At 38.3% G+C, this 17,299-nt stretch overlaps 1 protein-coding gene across 29 annotated transcripts in view; it reads right to left on the reverse strand.

Annotated features, from left to right (window-relative positions):
- CCNH (cyclin H) overlaps positions 1-17,299 on the reverse strand; it is a 375,519-nt gene that overhangs the window by 23,123 nt on the left and 335,097 nt on the right. For all 29 annotated transcript variants that reach the window (XR_014057582.1, XR_014057584.1, XR_014057585.1 and 26 more), the window contains 4 exons: positions 15,455-15,577; positions 5,637-5,710; positions 4,446-4,656; positions 1,050-1,213 (listed from right to left, as the gene is read on the reverse strand). Coding sequence is in view for 25 of the 29 variants with exons in the window: in XM_081503963.1 (XP_081360089.1) it covers positions 1,050-1,213; positions 4,446-4,656; positions 5,637-5,710; positions 15,455-15,577 (572 nt within the window). In the remaining 4 variants the exon portion in view is untranslated. The remainder of the gene's footprint in view (positions 1-1,049; positions 1,214-4,445; positions 4,657-5,636; positions 5,711-15,454; positions 15,578-17,299) is intronic.

Here is a 17,299-nt window from a genome sequence, read left to right on the forward strand (position 1 = left end):
TAATATACAATTGATAACTTGTTTACAGAGAAGAGGCATACCATAAGTTAACAAAATATAAACCCACAATCCCTTATCTTGGGTTTGTTCTGAAATTCAGAATTATTCATGTCTTAAAAAGCTAACATGGTATATATACCATGAAATGTGAAATATTTCATGGTATATATATACTGCCTCAAAGTTTCTGGGGCAGTATCCTGTAATTAGTCATATTAATAGCTATGCAAAGAAACATAAATATTTCCATTCAGTTGAATAAAGACTAAATCACATCTGTTCTTATTTCCTGCCATCATATCAGTGGATTTTGAAATTATAGACAAGGGATTACAAACGTGTAGAAAAGTTTAAATTTAGAAAGTTTTATCATCTTTCTTCCTCAGCTATTTTAGGAATGAATCAAGCAGAAGTTCGAAGGTATAAAGAAATTAAATGTGAGAGTTTAAAAAGTCTAACTTACTACTTGCCTGGGCTTGAGTTAGTTATAAACGAATACAATAAGTATCTAATTAACCTCTGCACAAGATATTATTTTAAGAATCAAGTGAATTTAATTCATGTAAAGTGCTTATCACAGGACACAGTTCTCAGTGTGCACTTACGTATCAGCTACTGAAACTCATCTGGACATTCTCTAAAGCATCACTCACTCTACAAGTCTTTACTGAATTCCATGTGCCATACATGGAGATTAATGATAAAACAAGGCAGATGTATTTGTTGCACTCACACTGCTTACCAGTTCATGAAACTTCTAAATTTGCCATATATTGATAGCTGTTATCAATCTTTTGAGGATCACCTGATTTAATTCTACTTTGATCAGAAATGGAGCATTTTAGCTCAAAAATGTCTTACTCAATTTTTAAATATTTCCTTAAAAGGTGATTCCAAGTCCTCCCTCAGTTGTCCTCCCTCACCAATGCTCAAGCATAAGAACATGAAAGACTGCAGCCACAAAGTGAACCTTACTTAAAAACTTGGGACTCCAGAAAGGAATAAACTGAGGGACTGAGTCTGATATAAGTTAAAACACAAAACAATACCTTTCCATAGTGATTCCTGCTCTGGATGCACTAGATAAAATGGCAGTCAGAGCAATCTGGGAAGGTGTGTATAAAAGGTGAGCATCCGTCAGTGCAACTCTATTAAGAAAGTCATCAGCTGTTTTCCTCAAAATCTCTGGATTCTCCAACAGGGGATAGCGAGTCTAGAAAGAGAGTTTGCAAATGTTATCACTTTTAAAGGTTTAATGGAGTAGTAACAAGACAAAAGTATTTATATAAACCAGGAAGTGCTTAACACAGAACACTTTTATATGTGTAACTCCTGTAAGACCACATTTAGAAACCAAAGCACCACCTCATTTTGATTGGAAATTCTTTCTACCAGAAGTTTACTTTTCGGAAGTAAATGGGAATGAATCTTGGTTTGAGTATAGAATTATTTTTAGTATATACCTAAGATATATGAACCATCCCTTGTAAGTGCTCAGTCAGTCATGTCCAACTCTCTGCCACTCAATGAACTGCAGCCCACCAGGCTCCACTGTCTGTGGAATTTCCCAGGCAAGAACATAGGAATGGATTGTCATTTCTCCTCAAGGGGATCTTCCCGACCCAGGGATCGAACCTGCGTCTCCTGCCTCTCCTGCACTGGCAGGCAGATTCTTTACCACTGAGCCCCCTGATGATCCCCTATTTTTTAACAATTCCTACCTAATAAACCCTAATCTTAAACCCTCAGATATATTTCAGATATCCACATTCAAGTCCCAAAGCATTAGAAATTTTATATTCTGAAACAAAATAGCCAGAGTCAGTTGTGCAGTCAGACGCAGGTCTTGTCATTATCCCCAAATGCCTGCCCTGATATTACAAATCCAACACTCTACTCTGACCACAGTGCTCCCTTTCCCAAGACCCAATACTCCACAGCCGTTCTCGGACTTCCTCCTCAGAACCTCTGGTTCCTTATCCCTATACTTGCTCCTACTCACCAGTGTCCACTGGTTCTGATTTCCCTCTTTAATTCCCTGCTCCAGTACGCTGCCAACATATTTCCAGCAAAACGTCAATAGCAGTCAAACTCAACCAACCTTTTCAACTGTACCCAGGTTTCTGGGTGCTGCTAAAGAAAACAATACAACCAAGAGGTCTGTCAATATTCATATAAATTCAAGTTTACTGACCTCAAAATGGCTCTCAACACTGCCTAGCTATGATGATAATATTCCACTGAAAATGTGTTCTCCCCCTTTTTGGTGATTTAACACTTTCTACTTGACTCAATGTCTCTGATAATTCTCAGAAACTTCACTGCTCTCAGAAAACGAGCTTTGCTGATAACAAAGACACTATTTCCTGCTACAATCAGATCCCCAGGCATTAACGCTATCCTTCCTTATGTTTTCCGTTTTTCCTCCATTAAGAGAAACAGCCAATTCTTCTACTTTGCTTCAAAATCCCGTGTCAGGCCCTTTCACCACACTCCAAAGGAAAACTCAAGCTACATATACTTGGTTAAGCTTTATTAGCTCTCTGCATCAGTTTCTTACACAAAACACAACAAAAAACTGTTCCTTTCTTCTAGCAGTTCCCCATTTTCTCAATCATCCCACCTTCTTTTTCCACTTCAAAGACAAGCAATTTAATCCAAGATATACATGCATTTTCTCACCTTCGATTTATTCCCCAACCAGTATTCCAGTATTCCCCAGCAGTATTCCAATCTGCTTTCTTCTTCCACACTCCACAAAGACTAATTTCACCAAGATCACAAACCACCTTTGGCACTAAGTCCAGCAAATGTCAACTTTTACTTTGCCCGAATTCTGAGCAGGATTGGAGAGCTGTCCCTGATCATATTATAAAAGCATTCTACTTCTCCAAAAGTTCTACCTCTCTGGATATTCTTCAGTCCTCTTACTTACTTTTCTCTAGCTACCCTTTACATAGTCCTTATGACCAATCCACTTTAAATCTTCCAGGGGCAATCATGCCCAAATCTATATCTCCTGCCTACCCATCTTCTCTGACCTCCAGACACAAACATCTACCAACAATCTACCTGTATCAGACACAATCTACCTGTATCATTACTGTACCACCATCTACCTATATGCTCAGGCCAGAAGCCTGGGGATTCTCCCCCTGTCTTCACTCTCTATATGCAATCATTCTTCAAGCTCTACCAACTCTGCCTATCTCCCAAGCCCAAGAAGTTCTCTGTACCCAGTGCCGTCACGTGAGTCAATCCAACCATCTTCTGTCTGAACTACTGTTACTGGGATTCCTTTATCCACTGGAATCCATTCTCCTCATTATGCCTGACATATAACACAGACATGCAATAAACACCCGGTGCAGACTGACACATGAGTTTGCCAACATGTGTTTTAAAGCTGCAAACCTAATCATGCCACTCTTCAGACTTGAACGCTTCACTGGCTTCCTGTCACTCTATTCAAAATCTGTAACGTTACTTCCACAGTCTAGGCTGCCTTCCACTCAGGCAGACATCCCCATCTATCTCTCAGTTCTGTTGAGTTCTTTAGTGTACCATGGTTTTTTAAATCTGGGCCTTTGGCCAAAGAAGTCTCTGAGCGGGATGCTCTTCTACCACCCAGTCCCTACTCTTGCTTCGAATTTTACCTTGTTACACTTGCTCGGAACTGTCTCCTCTTCCTCTCAACCTACCATCTCCCTCTAAAGCACCCTATATTTCCCCTTCTGTTAACACTTAGCACATTGAATATATGATACTGTCTTTCTTGTGAGACTATAAGGCCTATAAAGTTGAGGCTGTTCCTGTCTAGTTCTTCACTCATCCTTAACACTATGTTTGGCACACAGAAAGCAACCAAATTTTGCCACTCAAGATAAATGAACCAGTTTCTGACTTCTGTTTACTTAACTCACACTATTCAAGTCCTTCTTCAGGACCAAAACAAAACAACTTTAGTTGCTTTGGTTGATGTTCTGACAAAACATTTTATTTACTGTTAGTTTTGATGCTTACATATTGATTTTAGTTCACAAGGTCCTAAAAACAGAAGTCACTTAGCAATCTTCTAGTTTAAAATTTAGCCTTTTGTATCTAAGACAGTATACTTAAGTTAGAAGAGTTAAGTCTTTAAAAGTGTTACTATAAAGACACAATGGTCTTCATTATGGTCCCTGGGACTGGTATTTGCAAATCTACTAAATCAGAAGCTCTGGGACTAGTCTGATAATTTCAGTTAATAAGCCCTCCAGGTGATTCTGAAGCACTAAAAAGCACACTCAAGTTGGAGAACTATTGCCCTAGAAGTCCAGGCCAAACTCATATTTTAGTAAACTCATTAGGATCACTATAAATTATAGCAAAATTTTGATTCTTTGGTTAAAGAACAATAGCAAAGGAGTTCACTCTACCAATTTACTTTACATCAGCAAGATTACCTTTAAATCAATGAGAAAGCCCTCAAAGGGTCTATAAGGATTGTGGACAATAAGGTGGAAATTAAGTTGCTGTATAAGAAGCAGTTCATATTCCAGAATCTGTTCGAGTGCCTTCTCTTGTCCAAGAGGACTCTCCCGCAGATTTCCAACAAATTGTGGACTAGATACATTGAATTCATCTACTTTGCAAGCCAAAAATGCACAAGTGAGCCTAGAGGAAAAAATAAGGGGAGGAATATGTATAAAAATAATGAAATATTTCTAAAAGTATGTTCTAAAACTGCTTAATATTCTCAAATGACTATACTAGACATCTTTGGAAATTGGTTTTAAAAAAAAGTTTCCTTTTTAATCTTTTTATTCATAAGGTGACTAAAGTTCTAGGTTGAACTGTATAAGTGTCAGAGTATTCAATCATTAACTTAATGGCAGTTCAGCCTAAATAACAGGAAAACAAAATAACAGGAATAAGAGAACTCAGCATCATGAAAAACAAATGGAAGACGGAGGAAAAAAAAGCACACACATATGTACATATGGGCCTGAGAAGAAAGTTATGTCAGAGAAACATTATGAAAAGCCATCAGTGGAAGTCTCTAAGGGCATTTAAATAGAGGGTTATTACCTCAAGAAGAAACCTATTAAACTCTCATGGCTGCTACATAAATTTTAGAGTGAGAAAGATTACTACAAAAGCCAATATGGGACGTACCAAGGGCCTGACCAAGACTGGTAGAAATGGGAATAAAAAAGAAGAAATATACAGGAACAGTATGATTGACAGCAAGTTCTTTGCTAAGTCTCATACTAACTTCATCTTTATTTTTAATGATAAGCACAGTGCTTAGCAGAGACCAGAAACAACAGACTCTTGTTCAAGTGAAATGAATATGGAACTATAGGATTTGTAAATTTGTAGAGAAAGAGGAGTTACCATAAATGATTCTCAGAGCAACTGAGCGAAGAAAGGTTCCACTAACAGAAAGATACTAGGGTAGCTAATTTGAGAGAAACAGAATATGAATTTGGACAAGTGCCAATAGAGATGTCATCAGAATTAGAGGGAGCGATCTTAAGTTCAGAACAGAATACAAGTATAAATTACCCTATATTAGGAAGTCATTTTCACACACATACATGGTCACATAGTAAAAAAGTATTCTTAAGTGAAAATCAATAAATTATACTTACATTATTATCCGGGGGTGATATTCCATTACTGAGTTATTAAGATAAAAGCGCTTGAAATACATACAAGCGGTTCCCTAAGATTAAAAATACACATATTATCAGAACCTATTCACACATACAAGTTGTTCTGTATTAAAAAAATAATAATGCAAATATTCCTTTAAAAAAGTCACTGGTAAAAAATATCAAAACTTATTTTTTCTTAACTCAAAATAAATTGCGATCAATTACTACAGAAAAACCACAGCCAAGAGACCCTCTGTTGTCCTTCCCCACCTACTTTGGGTTAGCCTTCTTGTGGTCACTGATTTCAATTAAAAACTGTATGGTGGCTTTATACAACAGGCTCCCCATTCCAGTATTCATGGGCTTCCCTGGAGGCTCAGATGGTGAAGAATCCACCTGCCATGTGGGAAACCTGGGTTTGATCCCTGGGTCGGGAAGATCCCCTGGAGGAGGGCATGGCAACCCCCTCCAGTATTCTTGCCTGGAGAAGCCCCACGGACAGAGGAGCCTGGCAGGCTATAGTCCATGGAGTCACAAAGAGTTGGACATGACTGAGCGACTAAGTATACACATATACTTGTATAATTTATACAAATGATCAAAGCTTAACCAGTCAATCTCATAAAATATTGACAGAATAACACTGTTACAGCAATGAGTCTTCTCTTTAAATCCACTCTAGATCTGTGATCTAACCGTGATCACTGCTGCCAAACCAAACAATAGAACCAGCACCTACCATTTACTGACCGTATCCCATGTGCCACACTTTGTACCAAGTACAAAACTATCACCTTATTTTAATTCTTATAACAATGTGGTGAAGTGTTGCTATCTCTACAGAGAAAGAAACTGAATATCAATGAGGTTAACTGACTTGCTCAAGGTCACACATCTAACAAGGAACAGGGATGCTTTCAACCAAGGTCTACCTGTACTTTTAACCACTATTTCATTTGGCTAGAACTAATGAAATAAATATCTATTTTAGGATGGAAAAAATATATTTAAGTACTTCTGAAGTTTGGTCATTTTACATGAGACAAACATCAAAACTATCAGTTATAAAAAATAAGTTATATAAAGGCAAATTCCACAAAGAAGTTTATTCAAGGATTCAGTTTCTTCACCTGAAAAGATCCTTTAAATCTACTGCCTCATGTTATAGTTTTCTTATCAGAACAGACTAGGACCAAATCTGGAGATGGAAAGGGAGCACATCTAAAATTTTACATGAATCTGACCTCAGATAAAAGTCTGATTAAAAAAAGAAAATACTATGAACACTTTTGGACTATATTTTCAATATACTTAATTTATCAACTTTAAAAATGGAGATTATTTACTAGGAGCTTATTCTTTTGTGAGTCATAGATTATTCACTCAGTTTAACTTTAAAATGCATGATCTACTTTCACTTAAGACTTTCTTATTTGATAGTCACAACAAATCTGTGAGATAACATGGAAAAAATAATTTATATGCATCCCTTTTTTAATCTTGCAGCTTTTAAATTTTAGTTTATTTTCTATCAACAAGAATACACATATCCAGATGGGAAAACAAAATAATACCCCAGTAGAATAAGTGAAGTGGAGACACGCAATCTACCTGTAAGAATTCAGAGTAAGGATGGTATAGATAGATGATCCAAGAACTCAGAAAACGAAGAGGCACAGATTAAGAAGATAAAAGAAATGTTTAACAAAGAGTGAGGAAATATAAAGGACCAACAGAGATGACAATACCTTAACTCAAATAAAAAATACCTTAGAACTCTACCCAGCAAGGCTATCATTCAGATTCAACAGAGAAATCAAAAGCTTTGTAGATAACCAAAAGCTAAAAGAATTTAGCACCACCAAACCAGTTTTACAACAAATGCCAAAGGAACTTCTCTAGGTGGAAAAGAAACGGCCACAACTAGAAACAAGAAAACTACAAATGGGAAAGCTTTTACATACCAGCAAAGGCATATATACAGTAAAGGTAGGAAATCATTCACACACACAGTAGCAACTGTGAGGAGAGGACAAATGCAGGATATTGAAAATGCATTCGAAACTAAGAGAGCTGAAACTTAAAACAATCGTGTGTACATTTACACACACACACACACACACACACACACACACACACACACACACACACACACACACACACACACACACACACACACACACACACACACACACACACAGGCTTCCATGGTGGCTCAGTGGTGAAGAATCCACCTGCCAATGCAGGAGACACAGGTTCAATCTCTGGGTCAGGAAGATTCCTTAGGGAAGGAAATGGAAACTCACTCCAGTATTCTTGCCAGGGGAAATCTCATGGGCAAAAGAGCCTGGCAGGCTACAGTCCATAGGGTCACAAGAGTCGGACATGACTTAGAGACAAAAGCAACTATATATATATACATATACATATATATATATATAAATCAAATCCTCATGGTAACTGCAAACCAAAAATCTACAATATACACATACACAAAAAGGAATCCAAACAAATAACAATGAACAAAACGGCAATAAGAACATACACATTGATAATTACCTTAAACATAAATGGATTGCATGCCCCAACCAAAAGACACAGACCGATTGAAACAAGACCCATATATGTACTGCCTACAAGAGACCCACTTCAGATCTAGGGACACATACAAACTGAAAGTGAGGGAATGAAAAAAGATTCCATGAAAATGGCAATCAAAAGAAAGCTAGAGTATTGAGACTAATATCAGACAAAACAGACTAACATAAAGACTATTGCAATAGATTAAAAAAGGACACTACATGATGATCAAGGGATCAATCTACAAAGACACAACAACTGTAAATACATTTGCATCCTGCACAGGAGCTCCTCAATATATAAGGCAAATGCTAACGGCCAAAAAAGGAGAAAAGGACCGTAACACAATAATAGTGGGGGACTTAAACACCCTAGACGGCATACTAAAAAGCAGAGATATTACTTTGTCAACAAAGGTCCATCTAGTCAAGGCTATGGTTTTTCCAGTAGTCCTCTATGGATGTGAGAGTTGGACTATAAAGAAAGCTGAGCGCCGAAGAATTGGTGCTTTTGAACTGTGGTGTTGGAGAAGACCCTTGAGAGTCCCTTGGACTGCAAGGAGATCCAACCAGTCCATCCTAAAGGAGATTAGTCCTGAATATTCATTGGAAGGACTGTTGCTGAAGCTGAAACTCCAATCCTTTGGCCACCTGATGCAAAGAGCTGACTCATTTGAAAAGACCCCGATGCTGGGAAAGATTGAGGGCAGGAGGAAAAGTGGACAACAGAGGATGAGATGGCTGGATGGCATCACCGACTCGATGGACATGAGTTTGGGTGAACTCCAGGAGTTGGTGATGGACACAGAGGCCTGGCATGCTGCGGGTCATGGGGTCGCAAAGAGTTGGACATGACTGAGCGACTGAACTGAACTAAACACCCTACTTACATCAACAGACAGATCATCCAGACAGAAAATCAATAAGGAAACTTAGGCTTTAAATGACACATTAAACCAGATGGGTTTAATTTAAACTTATTGAATATTTCATCTGAAAGCAGCAGAATAAACATTCTTTTCAAGTGTACAGGGTACACTTGGACAGATCACATGTAGGCCATAAAGCAAGCCTGATAAAACTGAAATCACATCAAGCATCTTTTCCAACCACAATGCTATGACATTAGAAATGAACCACAAGAAAAAAACTCTAAAAAACACAAACACTTAGAGGCTAAATAATATGCTACTAAATAACCAATGGATTGCCGAACAAATCAAAGAGGAAACCAAATTCCTAGGAACAAATGAAAACCAAAGCAGGACAATCCAAAATCTTCAGAATGCAGTAAAAGCAGTTATACAAGGGAAGTTTATAGAAATATAGTCATATCTCAGGAAATAAGAAAAATCTCAAACAACCTAACCTTACTCTTAAAGCAACTAGAGAAAGAAGAACAAATAAAACCCAAAGTTAGCAAAAAGAAAGAAATCACAAAGATCAGTGCAGAAATAAATGAAATTAGACACGAAGAATATAATAAGAAAGATCAATGAAACTAAAAGCTAGTTCTTGGAAAAGATAAACAAAATTGACAAACCTTTAGCCAAACCCATCAAGAAAAACAGGAGAGGGCTCAAATCAATAATGAAAAAGGATAAGTTACAATGGATACCACGGAAATACCAAGGATCACAAGAGACTTGTACAAGCAACTACATGCCAATAAAATGAACACCTTGAAGAAATGGACAAATTCTTTGAAATGTAAATCTCCCAAAACTGAACCAGGAAGAAATGGAGAATATGGACAGACCAATCATAAGCACTGAAATAGAAACTATGATTAAGAATCTCCCAAACAAAAGTCCAGGACTAGATGGCTCCACAGGTAAATGCAATCAAATATTTAGAGCTGGGGTCCCCAACCTCTGGGATCCAATGCCTGATGATCTGAGGTGGAGCTGTTATAGTAATAATAGAAATGAAGCACACAATAAATGTAACGTGCTTGAAATCTCCCCATCCCCACCCCACCCCTCCAGGTCCCCTGAAAAACTGTCTTCCACAAAAACAGTCTCTGGTGCCAAAAAGGTTGGGGACTACTGATAAAGAGAATAGTTTAGAGACTACTTAACACCCATCCTTCTGAAACCCTTCCAAAAACTGCAGAGGGAGAAACATTCCCAAACTCATTCTATGAAGCCACCATCACCCAGATGCCAAAATCAGACAGATATCACAAAATAAAATTGCAGGCTAGTATCACCCATGAACATAAATGCAAAAATCCTCCACAAAATATGAGCAAACTGAATTGAACAGTACATTAAAAGGGTCATTCATGAGGGCTTCCTTGGTGGCTCAGTGGTAAAGAATCTACCTGCTAATGCAGGAGACACAGGCTCAATCCCTGGTCCAAGAAGACCCACATGCTGTGGAGCAACCAAACCCAGGTGCCACAACTATTGAGCCTGTGCTCTAGAGTCCAGGATCCACAACTACTGAGCCCATGTGCCCCAACTACTGAAGCCCACATGCCCTCAGGCCCATGCTCTGCAACACGAGATGCCACTTGCAACCAGAGAAAAGCCCATCCAGCAGTGAAGGCTGAGCACAGCCAAAGGATCGTACACCATGACCAAGTGGCATTTTTCTTAGGCTACAAGTATTTTTCAATATCTACAAATTAATTAGCGTGATATACCACATTAACAAAGTGAAGAATAAAATCTATATGATCTTCTCAATAGACACAGAAAAAACCTGACAAAATCCAACACCAATTTATGATTAATACTCTCCAGAAAGTGCATAAAGAGAACCTACCTCAACATAGTAAAGGCCATATATGACAAGCCCACAGCAACATCATGCTCAATAGTGAAAAGCTGAAAGCATTTCCCCTATCATCAGAAACAAGACAAGGAAGTCCACTCTCAACATTCTTACTCAGCACAGTTTTGGAAGTCCTAACCACAGCAATCAGAGAGGAAAAGGAAAAGGAATCCAAATTAGAAAAAAAAAACTGTCACTGTTGGCAGATGACATTACACTAAACATTGAAAATCCTAAAGATGTTATCATAAAACTACCAGAGCTCATCAGTGAATTCTGTACAGTTGCAGGATATAAAATTAATACACAGAAATCTCTTGCATTTCTATATATAAATGAAAGATCAGAAAGAAATATTAAGGAAACAATTCCATTTTTTGACCATATCAAAAAGAACAAAATACCTATGAATAAACCCACCTGAGGAGGCAGAAGACCTGTACTCTAAAAACTGTAATACTCTGATGAAAGAAATTGAAGATGACAAAAACAGAAGGAAAGATATACCATATTCCTGATTGGAAGAATCAACACTGCCAAAATAACTATACTACCCAAGGTAATCTACAGATTCAATGCAATCCCTATCAAATTACCAATGGCAGTTTTTGTAAATCTAGAACTAAAAAAATCTTAAAATTTGTATGGAAACACAAAAGATCCCGAACAGCCATACCAATCTTGAGAAAGAAAAACAGAGCTGGAGTAATGAGGCTCCCTGACTTATAACTATACTATTAAGATACAATAATTAATACAGTATGGTACTGGCAAACTACTAGAATCCACCTGCAACGCAGGAGACCCCAGTTCGATTCCTGGGTCGGGAAGATCCATTGGAGAAGGGATAGGCTTTCCACTCCAGTATTCTTGGGCTTCCTTCCTGGCTCAGCTGCAAAGAATTCCACAATGCGGGAGACCTAGGTTCAATCCCTGGGTTGGGAAGATCCCCTGGAGAAGGGAAAGGCTACCCACTCCAGTATTCTGGCCTAGAGAATTCCATGGACTGTAAAGTATATGGGGTCACAAAGAGTCGGACACAACTGAGTAACTTTCACTGGCAAACCAACAGACACATAGATCAATGGAACAGGATAGAAAGCAGAGAAATAAACCCATGCACTTATGGTTAATCTCAACAAAGGAGGCAAAAATATATAATGAAGAAAAGACAGTCTTCAATAAGTGCTGCTGGGAAAACTGAACAGCTACATATACAAGAATGAAATTAGAACACTCACTAACACCACACACAAAAATAAACTCAAAATGGATTAAAGACCTAACTGTGAGACCAGACATTATAAAACTCTTAGAGGAAAACAAAGGCAGAATACTCTGACATAAATCACAACAATATCTTTTTGGATCCACCTCCAAGGGTAATGAAAATCAACAAATGAGATCTAATTAAACTTAAAAGGTTTTTGCACCGAAAAGGAAATTATAAACAAAACAAAAAGACAACTCTCAAAATGGGAGAACTGCAAACGAAGCAACCAACAAGGGATTAATCTCTAAAATATACAAAGAGCTCACGTAGCTCAATATTAAAAAAAAAGAAAAAAACCCAATCAAAAAATGTGCAGAAGATATAATATAGACATTTCTCCTAAGAACATATTCAGATGGCCAAAAAGCACATGAAAAGACGCTCTGCATGGCTAATTACTAGAAAAGTGCAAATCAAAACTACAATGAGGTATTACTTTACACACATCAGAATGGCCATCATCCAAAATTTACAAACAATCCATGCTAGAGAGGGTGTGGAGAAAAGGGAATCCTCCTACATTGTAGCCGAGAATCTAAAACGGTACAGACACAATGGAGAACAGTATGGACGGCTCTTAAAAAACCAAAACCAGAGCTATCATATGATAAACAATCCCACTCCTGGGCATACATCTGGAGAAAACCATACTTCAAAGATAGATACACCCCAATGTTCATTGCAGCACTATTTACAACAGTTAAGACATGGGACTCATCTCACATGCTAGTAAAGTAATGCTCAAAATTCTCCGAGCCAGGCTTCACCAATACATGAACCGTGAACTTCCAGATGTTCAAGCTGGTTTTAGAAAAGGCAGAGGAACCAGAGATCAAATTGCCAACATCCTCTGGACCATTGAAAAAGCAAGCGAGTTCCAGAAAAACATCTATTTCTGCTTTATTGACTATGCCAAAGCCTTTGACTGTGCGGATCACAATAAACTGGAAAATTCTGAAAGAGATGGGAATACCAGACCACCTGACCTGTCTCTTGAGTAATCTGTATGCAGGTCAGGAAGCAACAGTTAGAACTGGACATGGAACAACAGACTGGTTCCAAATAGGAAAAGGAGTACGTCAAGGCTGTATATTGTCACCCTGCTTATTTAACTTATATGCAGAGTACATCATGAGAAGCACTGGACTGGAAGAAACACAAGCTGGAATCAAGACTGCCGAGAGAAATATTAATAACCTCAGATATGCAGATGACACCACCCTTGTGGCAGAAACTGAAGAGGAACTAAAAAGCCTCTTGATGAAAGTGAAAGAGGAGAGTGAAAAAGTTGGCTTAAAGCTCAACTTTCAGAAAACTGAGATCATGGCATCCGGTCCCATCACTTCATGGAAAATAGATGGGGCAACAGTGTCCGATTTTATTTTTTTGTGCTCCAAAATCACTGCAGATGGTGATTACAGCCATGAAATTAAAAGATGCTTACTCTTTGGAAGGAAAGTTATGACCAACCTAGACAGCATATTAAAAAGCAGAGACATTACTTTGCCAACAAAGGTCCGTCTAGTCAAGGCTATGGTTTTTCCAGTGGTCATGTATGGATGTGAGAGTTGGACGGTGAAGAAAGCTGAGCACTGAAGACTTGATGCTTTTGAACTGTGGTGTTGGAGAAGACTCTTGAGAGTCCTTTGGAGTGCAAGGAGATCCAACCAGTCCATCCTAAAGGAGATTAGTCCTGGGTGTTCATTGGAAGGACTGATGTTGAAGCTGAAACTCCAATACTTTGGCCACCTGATGCGAAGAGCTGACTCACCGGAAAAGACCCTGATGCTGGGAAGGATTGGGGACAGGAGGAGAAAGGGAAGACAGAGGATGAGATGGCTGGATGGCATCACCGACTCGATGGACATGAGTTTGGGTAAACTCCAGGAGTTGGTGATGGACAGGGAGGTCTGGTGTGCTGCGATTCATGGGGTCGCAGAGTCGGACACGACTGAGCAACTGAACTGAACTGAAGACATGGGAGCAATCCAAATGTCCATCAACAGAGGAATTTAAAAAGAATATGTGGTACACATATACAACAGAATATTACTTAGCCATAGCCAGGTGGCTCAGTGGTAAAGAACCAGCCTGACAATGCAGGAGACATAAGAGATATAAGTGATAAAAGAGAGGTGGGTTCAATTCCTGGGTCAGGAAGAGCCCCTGGTGAAGAAAATGGCAACCCACTCCAGTATTCTTGCCTGGGAAATCCCATGGACAGAGGAGCCTGGTGGGCTACAGTCCACATGGTCACAAAAGAGTTGCACATGACTTAGCAACTAAACAAAATACAAATATTCCATTTGTAGCAACATGAATGTACCTAAAGATTAACATACTAAGTGAAGTCAGAGAAAGACAAATATCATACGATATCACTTCTATGTGGAATCTAAAAAATTATACAAATAAACTTATTTACAAAACAGAAACAGACTCACAGACTTGATTAACAAAGGTGAAGGTGGGGGATGAGAGATAAATTAAGTTAGGATTAAAGTATACACACTACTGTATGTAGATAAACAACAAGGACCTACTGTATAACACAGGGAACTCTAGTTAATACGCTGTGATAATCTATATGGGAAAACAATGTGAAAAAGAATAGGTATATGTATATGTACAACTAAATCACTTTACTGAAACACAACACTGTAATCAAATATACTCCAATTAAAAAAAAGACAGGATAGAAACAATTACAGAGACAGCATATACAAATCCATATAGCCAAAAAGTTTTAACTATCTGTTTTTCCTCAACAATACCCTATCACAGAACAAACACACAGAAGCACACAAGCACATACCAAACATCCGAAACAAACACAGGAGAACCCAGAGGGAAAGTAATTTTTTTCTTTCCCTATAAAATGAGAATGTCATGACATATCCAGCAGACCTCAAAATTCTTTTGATATGAAATGATTTTTGAAACACTGTGTAAGATACAATGTAAGTATTCATAATTTAATGCATTTATTGAAAAATATGTGACAAAACAAATATTGATGCATAAATTATATATATAACTAAGGTGCATTTTTGAGTAAAGTGGATAGAGAACTGAGTTAAATATTTGTAAGAGGTCATAAGTTAGCTTATAAGATTAATCTTTATAAGATCTTGTAAGTTAGCTACAGGACTTTACACTTCATTACTACTACAACTTACCACAACAGATCTTGGCATTGCTGGCTTAAACACCGAACAGAATTCCAATAATCTTTTCTCATAATATTTGCAGAGCGTTATTTCTTCATGAGGCTCAAGAAAGACTGGGTCATTTGGAAGAACCTTTAGATCAAAAGTTAGAACAAAGGTTTAATAAATTAGATAATCTTAATATTTTTCTGTGCAGATTTAATTAAGTTTTTATCTCTAACCAAAGGGAAATGTACCTCATTTTCTCTTTATAGAATTGCCAATATTACACAAAAATAAGTTTTAAAAAATATTCAATAAACTAAAACTGTACTACAACTGCATAACTTCTCAGAATATCAGCTGAATATTTTCTTCACTAAGGTATAAGCAATCGTGAGGAGTGTGTGCATATGTTCACAAGTTTGATGTCACTTTTACAGATCAAAAGGAAGAAACCGTCAATGGTTGGAAAACTTTCAATAGCCCTTTCTTAGTCGGTTATTGAGTCACAGAGGTTGAAGTAACAATCAAGTGTCTCAAGGATAATTCTGACCCTTAACATATTACTTCTTCTGCATCTCTACAAAATTTCTACAAAATACATTGTAGGGTTAATAAAAACTACAATTTTACGACAAAAATATCTTATTTGGTGCCACTATTTGTTTAATTACAACTGCCAAAAAAGGTATGTTGAGTCCTAAACCCAGTACCTCAGAATGTGAGAAAATAAGGTCTTTGCAGTTAAGATGAGGTCCTACTGAAGTAGAAGAGGCTTCTAGTCCAATATAACTGGTAGCTTTGTAAGAAGAACATATAAAGAGACAGAGACACAGGGAGAACACTCTGGAAAGAAGGAGCTAGAGGCTGGAGTTCGCTGCCACAAGCGGAAAAACACCTGGGGTTACCAGAAGCTGAAGAGGAAAGGGTCTAGAAGTTGTAGAGAGCACTACTCCACAAACACCTTGGTCTCACACTTCTAGCCTGCAGAACTCAAACAATAAATCTCTGCTGTGTTAAGTCACCTAGTGTATGGTATTGTGGCGGGCCTCGGAAACTAACACAGGTGGGGCTAATTTTATAGAGACAGCATGGCACTGCGATTCACAGAAGGACAGCCGAAACCAGATTCCATAAGTTCAAATCCTGGCTCTGCCACTTACTATCATTATAGCCTGAGAAGTTATTCAATCTCTCTGTACTTCAGTGTCCTCAGATGTAATGCAACGATAATAACACTATCTACCTCATGGGGTAGTTGTGAGGATTATATGAACTAACAGTTGCCAAATATTGAAAATTAAGCACAGTAAGTACTACTCTGTACAGCACAAAAATAAAGTGATACGAAGTAAACGAGAGTTACAGGTAAAAGTAAAACTGGAAGGGCGTCGCTGACAGACTATAGTCCAAACCTTCTGTGGCCAATTGGTTTGTGCTAACGGTGTCTCATCCCCCTTCCTCTGCCCTGCCCCATCCAATCAAAACATTTCTTCCCAGAAAGCTCTTTCTAGAACAGAATCTGACAAGATTAATTTCCCATTTAGAATCTTTCTAAGGTTTCCCATCCTCCATCACAGAGTTCAAACTACTTACTTCCGCTTACAAGTTCCCTGCCTGTGTTCTCCAGCCTTTCAAACACTCTGCTTCCGCCACACACGATCAAGAGAGTTCCTGCAGAGACCAGCTCTGAGATTTCTGAACTCCTCCTTTGCACCTGTGGCTCTGTCCGCTGGGAAAGTCCTTTCCCCATCTTCGCCACACCAGCCACTAAGAGAAACCTCCCCCTGGTACATTAGCTGTCCTCTTCGCCTTGACTATACAGTCCGCCGCTCGACTGAGGGGATGGACGGCCTTGTCCCTCTCCTTACC

This window comes from Giraffa tippelskirchi, chromosome 6, assembly GCF_054371585.1.
Source record: "Giraffa tippelskirchi isolate mGirTip1 chromosome 6, T2T-mGirTip1v1.2.pri, whole genome shotgun sequence".
Classification (NCBI taxonomy): domain Eukaryota; kingdom Metazoa; phylum Chordata; class Mammalia; order Artiodactyla; family Giraffidae; genus Giraffa; species Giraffa tippelskirchi.